The 15446-nt window shown below is 42.2% G+C and overlaps 1 protein-coding gene across 1 annotated transcript in view; it reads right to left on the bottom strand.

Annotated features, from left to right (window-relative positions):
* Window positions 1–15292, bottom strand: part of AFF2 (ALF transcription elongation factor 2) — a 487333-nt gene extending 472041 nt beyond the window's left edge. Inside the window, exon 1 of the mRNA XM_019654146.1 lies at window positions 15083–15292. Within this exon, the coding sequence (XP_019509691.1) occupies window positions 15083–15129 (47 nt within the window). The 5' untranslated portion in view covers window positions 15130–15292. The remainder of the gene's footprint in view (window positions 1–15082) is intronic.
* Window positions 15293–15446: the final 154 nt, after the last annotated feature.

The following is a 15446-nucleotide window of genomic DNA, read 5'->3' as shown; positions in this document are numbered from 1 at the left end:
AGGGCCCCGGTTCGGATCCCACATATGAGGGCCAGTGACACTGCCCTCCGCAGCTAAGATGCTGAACAACGGCTCGACCTGGAGCTGGGCTGCCCGTGAGTCGCTGGTGACGGCGGAGGCTGCAGCCCCTGTGGCAGTGGGTTGCCATGGGCTACCGTGTGTAGCCAGCAGCCAGCGTGAACGGCCAGCAGCCGCTTTGAGCGGCCGTCCAGAAGCCGGCGACTGATCTGCCTCGCCCGGGAGGAGCGTAGTGATGGTGCCAACTTGGGCCAGTGGGGCAGCGTCCTCCACAACTAGACTGAAGAACAAAACAGCAGCAACTTGTCTGTTCCCCTTCCCCCAATTCCCCAGCACTGTGCCCATCCCCCCAATTCCCCAATAAAAATCTTAAAAAAAAAAGTTTGTATGGACTAGGTGGAGAGGCCAACCCCTGCTCTACCAAAAATAGAACTAGGGCCTTTGGGGCACAGCCACCTCCCCCCCGAATCTAGACAGAGTCTCTCCAGGCAATTACCCCCAAGTTCAAATGTTTTGTCCTGAGAAATGAGAACACAATGAACACAGGAATGCTACCCTCAGACCCAGGGAGGGTAACATAGACTGAAGAGATTATACTTATTCTGTGTCGTCTCCATGACAGAACTACAACCAATGGCTACAAGCTCCAGAGAGGCTCTGTTGACACATACAATGGAACCTGTATCACAACTGTCCAAGTAGGAAGGTATTAGCCACCTTGAGTTTAGTTCTCCTTCCACTTTATTTGTTTGGACTGGCAGAAGTTGGATGACCACTGGTGGGAACCATCAGGAAAGGACTTAACATTGGCCAAAAGTCGGCCTAGCTCTGATCCCCCTTAAGGTCAGGAGTTCTACGACTTCATGACTGCCGTGATGTTGATCTGGGACATGGATCTGCCAGGGAACCAGTGTCTCCTCTCCTCTTTAGAATCACGCATTTCATGAGAATTGAGGCATAGCTGCATTCATCATTTTGCTTGCACACCGCTAAAAGGAGTTCACACTGACTCATGAAAACCAATCATATTTATTTTTATATTTTTAAAGTTTCTATGGTTTTTACATTGCAGTTTTTAAATAAGAGATTATCATTATGAAAAAAAAATGTGCCTCACAGGGGGCCTTAATTCTTCTGTTAATAGTACCGATGCTAGAAAGGCTTTATCATCCATTGTCTATTTATAAAAATTCAGGCTTACTAATAAATGCCGGAAATATAAACACATGTGGCTTCATTTGCCAAAGCAAAACAGCTAGAATTTCCCGAGTCGTTCCATTTCATTAAAAATGAAGGTCTAGGGCCGGCTGAGTGACACTTTGATTAAGAGTTGCCTTGGGACGCCAGCTCTGAGCAGCAGGGCTTCGGTTTGGATCCCACATGAGGACCAGTGATGCTGCGCCCTCTACAGCTAAGATGGGGAACAACAGCTTGACCTGGAGCTGGGCTGCCGTGAGTGGCCAGCGACGGCATGGGCTACAGTGGGGCTGGCCGGCAGCGGGTGTGAGCTTTTGTGAGCTCCCAGCATACTGAGAGAGTTGCTGAATTCACAAGGGAGGCAGTAGCATGTTAAAAGATCAACACTATACAGGCCAGTTCAACGTGGACTTCCCTTTACCCGCAACCACCACCACCAAAATATAGCATTATGGTTGGAACTCCTTCTTTTGAGAGTAAAGTAACATCAGAGCTCCATTCAGGAAACCCAGGTGCTGGAACACATTTAAGCAAACACGACTTCACAAATGGTCATTTCATGACCTACCAGACACCCCCACCCCACACATCCTACAAGGTAAGGCCCAAACTCACAAGTGAAACTGTGGTCAATTCCAAAATTTCACAGTGTGGGAAATAAAAAGAAAGGCATGGAAAGACGAAACCAAAGAAAATGCCTAGAAAAATAGCCCTAACTTTGACACTGGACTTCTTCTTTCATCTCTGTCTGTTCAACATTTTGTTAGTGGCATTTACACCTCTGGGGATTTTTTTGGTTGATGTTAAACGAATGTGTGCCGATGAAATCAGAAAAGTTTCATTAACCCCAAGGACCTGGGCCATTTTCGTGAAGTCATGCAGGAATATTCATTCAGCTAGGTCTTCCCCTTTCTAATTCCAATAGACAACAGCAAAACTTTATTAATTAATTAAAGCTCAATGAAGATTTATGAGTAGACTCTCTTCCCAACTTCTACCCTTGTAGCTGGGTGAGGCAGCTGACCTAAAACATTTCTGAGAAATGCCATGAGCCATGAAGTTTCTGACTGGCGTATCATTTATGATACCCCTGGGGAGGAGGCCTTGCCTAAGAAAACCGAGGCCTGGCACCCCATAAGGTTCTCATTACAAACAGGAATGTGCCAGGCCAGATGCACTGGGGGCTGTCAAGCTTTGCAAACTCTCCCCCCTCAAAAAAAATCTCATAAATTTTGCAGAATATATTGCTTTTCCTTGAATTTTTATGATTATGTTCAATTTAAGGAAACTTACCCCCATACTTCATCATTTACCTTAGTTTTTAAGAGTTTTTTGATGTCCGCAAAGTTCTATGAACTTTCTACTAATCACGGTTTTCGTGTTTTTTTTTAACATCTTAAAAATATAAACCCACATATTTTCAGCCAGCCGTGAATTTAAAACCTCTCCCTTTCTTCTAATTTTGGTATGCAACTGCAGGCTGAACAGGTTTCAAAGTGTTTCTGTTGGGCGACCTCACCTTTCCATCTTCCATTAAGGCAATGAACTTAATGAAAGATGGCAAACACGGTGAGCAGAGTGTAAAAGGTAGTCAGGTCTTGGTACTGAAATTGAATGGGGGGGTGACATTGTAAGGCTCAGAGGGATGTACTGTCCTGGAGCAGCCACTGGAGCATAAACAGCCCAAAGAAAAGACTCCCGAGCCTCAGAATCAAAGGGAAGGGCATGATGGGAGATGGTTGGCTGGAGTTGGGAACCTAGGCAAAGTTTGGGGTCTCTCACCTTTTAACTTGTTTTAGTGAATGTTAGTGATTTCAGTGTTATGCTATTAAATTTACTTTATAATAATACATATTCCAGGTCTGGAAATGTAACCCATCTCAAAGTGTTACCAACCAAATATGAAATATTTCAGATGATCATGTATTAAGAGGGTCGATGTCTGTAAACCCTTTCATCTGCCTCACTGCAGCTGGGGTGGTTCTTAATAGTACACCCTTACAAGCTAGTCTTTCTCACCCCATAAACCCAGGGACAGGGCCAGGGTTATATCTCATCTACTGAGATATGAGATGAGAGATATCAAGGTCACACACTACCTACACACATTTAGGAGAGGAAAAACCTACAAAGCTAGATGTAATCCTGTGCTGAATCAGATTATAAGAAGCAGACAAAATCACAACTTTATTCAACGTGTCATTTATCCCGGGTGAGTAATGCATTATTTGTATGAAATTAAAATTGAGCTTTGAGAAACTATGAAATAAATCAAATGCCCTACTTTATGTAATTTTACCAGACAGATCCCATTAGAATTCTACTATGCATAGCTGTTGGTTAAAATCATTGGCCAGCATCCTTATAAATTAATCAACTGAGGTAATACTGGCTCAGCTGTCATCATTTGCTACTAATCTACATTTAGAATTCACTTTTCAAGCCTCTTGAAATAGGTTCATCAAATGTCTATTCTTTTTTTTTTTTTCAAAATATATGAGTAACAGTGTTTACAAAAGCCTTTATGGTAAACGGGTGCCACTGGTGTCATTTTTCAATGGCATTAGCGTGTGCTTTGGCATTTCATTGTAATTTCTTGGTAAGATGCTAATCAGAATCTAACGATAATGGTCTTCATCCTGCTTGGTGGGAAGTTCTACCACTTGCAGCCTGAATATTTGTGCACTGTTGAACTTTAAACTATTACAGAACTTCAAAACCAATTGGTCAAAATATAGTCAATATTTAATAGTTAACTTTTTTAAGGGTCCACTGTGGCTCTTGTGTTCCTCCTGGATCTTTGATACTCAGGTATGTTTCATTTCTGATTATGAGACCTAATGTGTCAAAGACCCACACTGCTGCCTCTCCTCCTAGTACGTACCTTAATGTCTAGTTAATTTTAACTAAATGGGTGTTTCATCTCCATTAAGATGTCCAAGATCCTTCTTTCACCTTTCATCTTTCTATGAATATTCCTTGACATGTTTCATTACCTTTAATTTTGCAATTGATTGTGAAAACAATAAAACAATGTTTGGAGTTTTTTCAAGATGACTTTTAATACTTTGAAGTTGCCCATCAAACTCTATTATGTCCAACTCTGTGAAGACAGGGGTAAAAACACCTATTTTTTCGGGTGCCTGTTCAATGAGCTGATGTCTATACAGCATGTGACATAATGCTCTGCAAATGCTAGTTCTCTTACCCCGACTATCAACTATCGAACCGTCTTCGAGTTCTTAAAAATCAACATATATGGAAATTTTTCTGCACATCCTTTGGATAAAATTGTAATGTGAATCCTCAAGAGGCATAAATAGAAAATGTGTTCGGTCTAAAAATACATGTTAGGAAAACCCAAATCTTAGGTTAGCCTCCAAAGCAAGAACTATTTTTAAAAAGAAGATGAAGAGAAGAAAGAAAACAACAACAAAAAGGCATCTGGCTCAGAGGAAACAATATTATAAACGTGTGGAGAAAAATATTCAGCAAATGTTTGAAGGCCTGTTCTCCCCCCACCCTCATTTATACTAGATGAAACCTCAATCCAGTGATGGGAACAAGACACCTTTTTTTTTTAAGCTGGCACAATTACCCTTACAGCATGGTTGTAGATACTAAATGTAGGTATACATCTTGAAAAACAAATGCCATACATAAAAATCTAAATTCACAAGTCTGATATGCTTAGGGCTGTGTGGGAGAGATATTAATCTCATCAACAAAGAATTCACCACAGGATTCATGGCAAGCAAGATACGCACATAGAGAGCATTTAATTTATAAAATTGTAATCAACATGCTATTTCAGGAACTTATCTATTGAAGGTAAGGCAACATACTTACCTGTACCTGTCTGACCATCACGATTTTAGCTCTTCTCTTAAACCTCATTCTTGCACCTCTCAACCATCTCTTCGCAAATTTCATTGCACAAAGCGTTAAGCAAGTTATTGCATAGCAATCCATTTATTTATTCAGCAAAATATAAGTAAGCACCTACTGTGTGTCAGTGTCCTAAACACTATAGGTATAGCAGTAAATAATAGCCCCCCCCCCCAAAATAGCCACCCTCGTTGAGCTCACGGTCTTGTCAAATTTGAATGAAGTCAACTTTTATAGACCTTGCCACAAAGCACCAAATCTGGTGCTTAAACAAAAGCAGAGCAGAATCGTGGGTCTCTTACTGAGGTAGATATTGGGTCAGTTACATCTCGTATTTACTTATGTATTTAGACCTAATGCAGATTCATAAATAGAGTAAAACCTTGAAATGCAAGTAACTTGATTTGCGAGTGTTCTGCAAAATGAGCAAACATTTCTAATACATTTTAACTTGGTAAACGAGCGATGTCTTGCAATATGAGTAGTTTGTTTCCGGAACTAATTATGCTCGCAAAAACCAAGGTATTACTGTAGTACTAAAAATAAGTAACAAAGCTCAGTCTGCTGCAGAGTCCCACAGCACTCAGGGCTTGCCACTATTGTAGCATCTCTCTCAGGGTATCATCATGGGTTAGCAGAGAAGCTAAGGCATCACATGGCCTGTGTGTAAATTTCAGCTCTGCAACATACAATCCCTGAGATCTTGGACAAAGTCTCTGAATCCTTGTCCCAGTTTCCCTGCCCTGTAAAATAGGGAAATCAGATAATACAAATCAGTGCCTGTCATACAGGCAATGTTAGCTCTAATTATTATTTTCACTTGTATTATTATTGTTATGACTTTTACTATTGTGAAGACCTAGCCTGAATGAACTGAATAAATGAACGATGCTATAATCTCAATTGACTGCATTAGGCTCTTACTCTGGGCCAGACACTAGGAATACGAAAATCAAAGGCACATTCCCATCTCTCAGAACAACTCAGGCTTATTCCAAGTATGTTCAAGCTGGAATATGTGAGTTTGGGGGGGCAGAGGAGGCAGGAGTGTTATAGGTAGTAGCTTCCCAGAGCTGAGATTTAAAGGATGAGATAGATAGACAGAGAATTATTTGGTGACCAAACAATAAATCATAAACACAGATAAAACCACCAATCAGATAGTACCAAGGCACCAACTCAGTCTTTCGGAAAAGGAAATGCAAAAGGCAAAATATCGGTACACACCTTCCAGAAAAATGAGCTCATTATTCCTTCAAAAGGAGAAAGAACAAAAAAGAGAGAGAGATTTGGGTCTATATTACAGGCCACAACATGTGCTTCTTTTGAAAATAGCTATTTTGCCAGCAACTGTGCCAATGTACAAACATTTGTTTCAATTGATTCAGGAAAACACATTTTCGTTTGGTATTTCTTTGAAGAATGTTTGCAAAAACATTTCCATAATCCAGACAGTTAAAATAGTGGTCAAGAATTCTGTGGTTGCCCCTTAGCAAATGGCGGCGTGTTATTGAGAACACTCCATTCCCTCAGCAAAACGTTAACTTTGACAATTACGCAATGAATGTGAGCTACTATCAAACCAGATAACTCAGGGTTCAAAGTCAATTATTTGAGTGTTGGCTGCGCTTGTGCTTCTTAAAGAACCTAAATTTCTGGCTTTCCATTTCCTTCTGGACTGTTCTAATAGTGCCGAAAGAGTTTCATGGGCCTTGATGGGGATTCCTTCTCCTATTCTAGCTCACATTCTCTCTCTCCCTGTCATTCCTATTTCACTTCCATCCATGCCCCACCATTTCCCCAAATCTAGTTCTACATGCCAAGGTCAAGTCAGTGAGACCGGAGGTCATCTTTCACATTCCTTTCATCTCCCCGCAGCAAAGTGTGGGGCACCGAGTAGGTACACAATGAAAAGTCCCTCATACAGCTGACAAACACTGAACTGGAGAATAAGGGCTCATGACCCAGCCTTGTCCCTTCCTTACTGTATGTCCTTAGGCAAGCATCTTTCTCATCCTGGGCCTCAGTGTCCTCATCTGTAGAAAGACAAGGCTAGACCAGATAATCCAAAGGGCCCTCTCATCTTGAAACACTAGGTTTGAGGAACTGATTAATGTGTGCACACCAGAGCCAAGCCTTCTGCCAGCACATAAGCAATGGCTAATGGATGAGACCTCTGTCTATGATTCCATGGCACTCGATCAGAAACATCCATCACACTGGAATTTAATTCAGTTACTATGGCTGTGCCCACTTGGCATAAAAACAACCAGTCCCTTTGGAGAATTCATTTACTAAAAAAAAATAGTGGACTGACACCGTGGAGGGAGAAAGAAAGCCTCTTGTGATTGCATTGTTTATTGTTCATCAGATAGTGAAGTCATCATAACACATATTGCCACAGTCAGAAGGTTAACCTGACCTCATAACACACTCCTTCTGGCTGGTTGGTTTGATCGAACCATCCTAGAGACCCAAAGACCAGAAAGGCATCAGATTCCTCAGAAATGTCTTCTTTCAATGACTGTTAAAGCCAAAATTGTTATTTTAGCACCACTACCAGGTAAGTAGGGTTTTCCTTTTTATTTATATAAGCAATAAATCATTTCAATGCTATTTCCAGGAGACATGCTGCCTGTAAAACACAAATTTGGGATTGCAGGAATATGGTTTAACCAAGGTCGCCAAGTGAACCAGTATCTCCAAATTTGATATGGTTTTCACTGAAGATGGTAGATAATGCAGAGAACCGTCACTTGGAAATTTAACAAAACAATCCATTCTTGATAGGATGGAAGTAATGTGTTTTTTCTTTTCCTTTCTCCAGCAAAAGGCACATTGAAAAAATAAACAGATGAGTGATTTTGAGTTTGTAATGAAAACAAAACCTGTTTCCTTAGCTTATTTTCCAATGTGTAGCTTTTACACCTTCATATACCGGCACATACTTATTGGAAAACCAAATCAAAGATTGCTTTAAATCACTGGCTGATTCTCTTTTTCAAATGAAGCAAAATGAACAGGTATATAAAAAATAGTATCCCATAAACTAAGCAATCCATAATCAAAATCAGATTCGAGCTGCAGTGCTATTGTCAGCCCTGCTTAAATCATGCGATTTTATTTAAGCACTCAGATAATTTTTCTCAGCTCAGTAAGTAGGTAGATGTTAGCAGTTAAGGTCATCGAAAAGATTTACTTTAAAATAAATTCAACAATTCAGAGCATCACCCTCTCCACGGTATAAAGTGTGCCTTGCTTTGAACATGCATATAAAATTTCATTAAAGTGCAACATAAAAGTTTTACATTAGAGGAGCCCAGTGCTGGACCTTTGTTTAACAGTCATGATAATTTATGGCATGGATCTGCTACAGTTAAGTAGAAAAACAGCCTTCTCATGATGAAATACAAGTCATAAAGGCTGAAACTCAACAAAAGCAGGAGGAATCCCAGCCCGCCGACCACTCAATTCTTCTTCAGATTTTTGTCATACATTCTTCTTGAATGTTCTCTGTACGGATTGAGACATAGTACCACTGTGTTAATTCGTGTACACATATGCCTTTAAAGTTGGTTTCTTTCCAGTTCTAAGCATATCTTAGAATTCTTAGAAATCCTATTTTTTAAATCACACCAATAAATAACATAGGTTCTCCTTTCGCCTTTTCCTATTAAGCTTCTTTTGTAATCATGTTTCTTTCTCATTACTTTCTGCAAAAGAGACCAGACTGGCTAAGAGACTTTCAGAAAATTATAATTAAAACACGATCAAATAGGCAGAGGGGCAGTACTATCACCAGGATTTACTAAGCAACTATCTTTAAAAGACAGGGCCATTTGCGTGGAACACTCTTTGAGTGGATCGAGTTCTAACATCAATCAGAAGACGCAGTGAAGCACACGCCATAAGAAACGTACTCGGGTAGATGATGTGAGAGGGCAATACACCATTCCTTAGGAAGCAATGTGAATATTGAAATGTAAGCGACTTAACCCAATAGTGGTGACGCAGCGAAAAGAGCAATAACACAAGTCCTAAGACGATATATACACTTACTGTGCAAACTTAGGCAAGCCACTTAACCTCTCTGAACTTCAGTTCACTCATCTACAAAAGGGAGCTAATAATACCAACAAGATTCTGAGAAACCAACAGGATTATTGTGAGGAACAAATAAAATAATAGATGTGGTAAGTTACAAAGCTTTGGAAAGAAATGCTATCCACCCCCTTCCCCCAGCTTTGAAGCTCCAAGTCAACCAGAGACATATACCATGGTCTTCTTCATGTACAAGTATCACATCTTCAAAATTAAGGCATTCAGGTTTAAATGGACAGCTCCCAAGGACTTGAGTTTTGCATAACACACACACACACACACACATATATATATATATATATATATATATATATATATATGGAGAGAGAGAGAGAGAGAGAGAGAGAGAGAGAGAGAGAGAGAGAGAGAGAGAGAGAGAGAGAGAGAGAGAGAGCTATTCATTAAAGGGGCATCCGTAGAGTAAGTACTAAGAGATTGTATCAGTACATAAATTGTTCTTTTTTAAATTAAAAGTAAAAAACAGAGTTACAAGGCTAGTTAATTACATGGCAATTCCACAGATTTTTGTTACATAAGTATAATAATATACACACCCAATCAATTTGTTTCAGTGAGCACTAAACGCTTGCGCCCACACCGTAACAATGAATAATAGGCAGTGAGGTTTTGTGGAAATACACCTGACCTGGAAATGGGGCGATGTGGATTTCTGACCTCCTTCTCCTAACGAGGCTGTGTGAGCTTAGGCAAGTCAAACCACCACTCTAGGGCTGTTTACTTTCCTGTAAAATGGGAACAATGCCTGCACGTTGGAATTCACAATGACGGAATGGGATGACAAATGAGAAAGCATTGCACATGTTGGAAAGGGTCAGACAAAATGTCAGCTGTTAATGATGCAGGTTCTGGGGGCAGCTCCATCTAGGTTAGAACCTGGATGGTATCACTGAGTAGCCAGTGATTCCATTACTTCATCTGTAAAACAGAGATCATAACAGGTCCTGTCTCATGGAGTGGTCTGAAGGATTAAATGAGATTGAGTATTTAAAGCACTAGTTACTCAGTGATGCTTGGGGCACAAAGTAAATACCACTCAACAACAGTAGCAGCATTGACGATGATGCATTCTACTACACACACACACACACACACACACACACACACCTCAAAAGGGCTTCTCCAAGTTGTGATCTTGAGTTGTTTAATCAATACATTTGTTTCCATTATCAGTAAACCAGTTTTTTAAATCTTTCTTTATCCCACAGTGATCAGAAAAAAAGACAAAATGAAAAATGTAGTCACTGCACCAATAGTTTTGTCTACAGGAGAGGCTAATCAAGTGTATAGCAGTTTCCCTTTTTGGAGGTATAACCAACAGCTGTAAGCTCATAGGGTTACAGCTTCTAGATTGTTCCAGAGATGACCATTTTATTGGACTTTTACGATTTGAAATGATGTTAAATATGTGTACATTTTGCATGCCAGAAATAATCTTAGCTAAGAATAATGGGCATGAAATAAAGGTTTGTCACATTAAAGCCATTTCTATTCAGCAGTAATTAGCATGTTTAAATACAATATAATTTTTATCCATCCACAAAATGCTTGAATGTTTGGAATCTCATTTATGTCTATAATGACAGATTCATTTTTGAGGCAGTCATTTTCGATCTTGATTTGTATATTTTAAAGTTGTTAAATGCTTGACTGAATCATTAGCAAAACAATTCATGTATCATTAAACTGATTTCTAACATGAGATCATTTTCTTCCTTGTCCAATAGACGTGCCTTTTAAGATTTACAGAGATAGCTTTTATTCTTTGGGGGGTCGGGGGGGGCTTTGTCGAGGCGACCTGATCACTAGCTACTTTTACCACCTTGAGTCTTGCCTCTCCATACACTCCCTTAAGAAACTCAACCCCAAATGGTTTGCTGAATGAATGCTCAAACACACTGGAGAATGCATATTGTACTGGCAAAGAAAACAGACCACAGACCATCTCCCTCTGAATGGAAGACAGAGGGGAAGGGGGAAAGATGAATGGATGGAGGTAGAGAATGAGAAACACTGGCAACCTGTAGGCCTTCATCAAAACAGGATCCTGCCCTCTGCCCCCAGGTTCTCTCTCACTCCTACAACTTCTCATCCATAAACAGGCCCCATGCACTTTTGCAGAGGGCTGTAGCTAAGGAGGCGTCTGAAGACCTGTGTGTGCAGAGCCAGACCTGTGTGTGCAGAGCGGCAGAGGCAACAGGGCTGCTGCAGGCACATGGGCCATGCCTGGCTTGAGCTGAAACAGTTCACTTTTGTCTGTAGATCAGGGTCTCCACCCCCTGCAAGGTTGAGGAAAACTGGGGAAAGTGTGGGCTGCTGGGGCAGGCCCTGGGGGCTGCCTTCCCCGGAGGAGGAGAAGCCTGGCCTGCACATGGCCCCTTCCCAGCCTTGACAGCCCCACACAGACCTTTGAACTTTCTATTTATATAACAGTTTAGTGAGTTTAAGTCTCTTCCTGTATAACTGCCCGTTTGCAAGCTTGCCTCTAATTAGGCTACTTGTGAGACATCACATAAAAGCTACAAACAACTGATGCAGTCCTTCGCAGTGAGAAGCCGGCCACTGTCACAATTGCTTCACTGCAATTTTCAGTAGGCTTTTGAACATTTTGAGTTTCCTATCCTGGTGGTTTTCTTTTCCTTTTTTTATTTTTAGGAATCTCTCTCTGTCTTTTTAGTAATAAAAAGATAAGTGTCCTCACAAAGGAGGCCTGTCACAAAGCAATACCTAATCAATATGGGGGGGATGCTTACAGGACTAGATGGCTGTACACTTTGTAGGCCCTCCAATTTTGGTTGCCCCCCCCTCACAAACGGGGATTACTGACATCCCAAATTGCTGGTAATGCTAAACAAGTGCAAATCTAGCCACATGATCTCCAGACACCTCAAGAAATCATTTGCTGGATTACCACAAGGAAGTCCGTGGAATGATTTAAATGACACAATTTGATTTTGTTCTTTACCTTTTTTTGATTTTCTTTTTTTTAAGAACAAGTGGTGTCTTTGGTGAGCACAGACAGACATCTGTGCCTGCCTCTTCTTTCACACAACGGTTCATATTAAATTCAGACTCAGGTGAACATTGCTCATTCATCTAGGAATCTTAAAGAACTTGAGCTTTGGCCCTTTAATCGAGTCCAGAGCATGACCCATTAAGATATTCTTGCAGTTTGTGAAATCCAGGACTATGTTCCATTAGGCACTGAGCACTCCCAGACAGGGCACACACACACACTGCAGCATCATTTATGCCCATTCCTTTCCATTTGTATTCATCCCGACAAATGTGTCTGTGTATAAATGGTCACACACTTTTTGTTTACTATAGTCAAGTGTTTGCAAATAACACATATGCCTGCATATGTAAAGTCTTTCTTCATTAATTCTAGGAAAACTGAGTTTGTTTTTAGCTAGCCTGATTCACTAATTGTCAGACATCTAGGGATGCAGTAGAGACAGCTCTGAGCTTTCTGTTCCACAGTAAATGGTGAAAAAATGTCCGGTGTCAGTGAATTCCTGAACTTGGCTGGCACCTTTTTCGTCCTTGGACCTCCTGGAGATTTGGGGGGTGGCTGTGGAAGCCATCACTCTAAGCATCTATACTTACTTCCCAGGAAGGGAAGTAAACATATAATGAACATGTAATTGGCATGCTCTGGATGTCCAAAGAGAGTTTGGAAAGGTACAGAATTCCATTTGAAGCAATAGCAAGCTTTTTACTTCATCCACTATTGTCACAATTCTGTCCCTTTTCTCTGTGGGGGTGTACAAAACACAGATGAACAATCACATTACACATGTTTACAAACAGACGCATAAGGAAGCTTATTCTTCACAATCAAACAGTAGGAAGGAGAAATTTTCCTGGAACATGTGCACAGAGGGAAAAGGCCAGCTTATTTATGCAGATGTGTTATACTAATTCATCGGTATTTCACACAATATCCACAGAGCGTATCCAAGTCTGCATGTTGCTTAACTGATATGGCATAGTTAAGGATCTGGAGGGGAAAAAAAAGATTTTTGCATTTTTCCTAACGTAAGAAAAGGTAGTCTCCAAAAAGGGGTGGGTGCATACTTCTGAAAAAAGAAATCAAATCTAAAAGAGTCCCATCTCTTTTAAATATGCAACTGCAAGTGCATAAGATTACACTGAAATTAAAATAATATAATAAATACATTTAAAAAAACAAATACTTTCTATATGTTTAACATTGGAAGTACACCCACGAAATCAATTATAACAATGCCTGGTAAATTAATGATGTTAACCCACATCATATATTAGGCAAATTGTATGCAAATAGTAATGCTGTGGTTATCAGTTGTCTGCAAAATAAATTAGTGAAGCGCACAGTAAAGGCTTGTGTTCAGGAGCATAATATTTAATTGGGAAGTAATTTCATTGTGATCTTTACTTTTAAATAACACCGTGGTTATTAAAAACTTGTGATATAATGGTTTTCTGTAGAGCTGATAAAACCCTGCACGATATCAAAAATGCCTTACAGGTTATTACTGATACAGCATGATTTGTAGCTTCAAGGATTTACCCGGAATTCCTGTAAAATAAAATGTATTTAAGTTCTGATTATCTTGGATTTGCAACTAAGGGAGTTATGATTGGCTACTGGGTAAATGTATGACCCTTTTCTAAAGAAGGAAATTGACTAAAATATCACATCGGCAAGGGAAATCCTTTTAAAATACACAGCATTTTTACAAGGGCTGCTAGTAGTTTAACACTGCAAAAGATTTCGCACTATGGGTCGGTACTATAGATTATTCTAACTACATTTAAAAAGGCAATAGCCAAGAGTGTAATTACAAGTAGCTGCCGCCGCGCCCTTCCCCCATCTAATTCCATAGGCTGTGGGGGGAAAGTGATACGTTAAAATATGACAAATTAACAATGATAACGTTTGTGGCAGAAGACGAAGGGGTTTTTTACGTTAATAGATATGTATATCGCCATTTATGCACACGGGCGCACATCACGCAGAGGGGAACAACTTTCTGTCTCCCCAGTCACCTCTGCGCCATCCTTCAAAAACCTCTCAGCGACAAGTTTAAGGTATTTTTGGAAGAGCTGACTAAATCTTTGAATCAGAGCTGGGTGCCCATTACACAAACCTGCGGCTGCTTCCCAGTGAGGGTCCAGCAGGTAATTAAAGGTACACTGACATCCGAGTGGCAGACTTTGGAGGCTAACTTGCAAAACCTTGTCTTGAAAGCCAAACGCTGAAGTCGGCCCGAACCCAGGGCCACGAGCTGTGGCCCCCGAAGCCGCTGCTCGGCGCCCGAGTACCGGGAACTTGGGCTGAGCGAGTGGAAGGGAAGGTGTGCGTGCCGCGCCGCGCTGCGCGCGCGGGGACAGAGGTGGCGGGGGCGGTGGCCGCCTAGGAAGCAGAGGGTGGCCGGTGGCACCTGGCCGCTGCTGGTCCCCCAAGGTTGGCCGCATGCTTCGGGCACCTGGAAAGTTTAGGCATTTCTAGCGGGCAGCATCGATGCGCTGGCAGGCCGGCCTGGCCAACGGTGCAAAGAGAAAATCCCGGCGGAGGTTGTGCGACTCAGCTCCCGGGCAGCACCGGATCCGATTTGGGCCAAATGCAACTCTTTAGACTCGGAGTGCCAAGCGACGCTTTCGAGACCCGCATCCCCTCCTATGCCCGCACCACCATCAACCCTGTCACCCCAGCGAGGAGTCCCGGAGGCCGGGGCCAGAGGTGGCCCAGAGCAAGTGAGAGTGCGTCCGGGGCGCCCCCACCCCAGCCCCGGCTCCTTTTAACAAAGGCGAAAAGCCCAGCCCGAGCCCGAGGACCTGCGTAGCAAAGGAGAAGGCAAAAATCAACACCTACCACTGCTGCTCCAAGTCCCAGTCCCTGAAAAAGTCGAATAGATCCATGGCGGGCGGGCGTCTGTCCCTGTTCGCGGCGGGTCGGTGCAGCTCTTGGCGGGGCTGGCTCTCTGCTCTAATCGGACCGGCTCTCCGGCCCTCCCGACCAGCTAAAAGTGTCGGGGCCGCATTGGCGGCGGCCGCGGGCGCCGGAGGTGCGGGGTCCTGCGCTCCCGAGCGGTGGTGGCAGTGGCACGGGGCGGGCAAGTGCCTGGTCGCTCGCTCGGGTCCGCTCGGTTCGAGGCTGCCCGAGCGCCCAGCGCCCCGATGCTGCGGCGGGAGCCGCTGCGGGCTCGGGCCGGCGAAGCCGCCCGCCTGGCGGGCTG

The sequence above is a fragment of the Hipposideros armiger genome, unplaced genomic scaffold (genome assembly GCF_001890085.2).
Source record: "Hipposideros armiger isolate ML-2016 unplaced genomic scaffold, ASM189008v1 scaffold_214, whole genome shotgun sequence".
Taxonomy (NCBI): Eukaryota; Metazoa; Chordata; class Mammalia; order Chiroptera; family Hipposideridae; genus Hipposideros; species Hipposideros armiger.
This window is presented reverse-complemented; position numbering and strand designations above follow the sequence as displayed.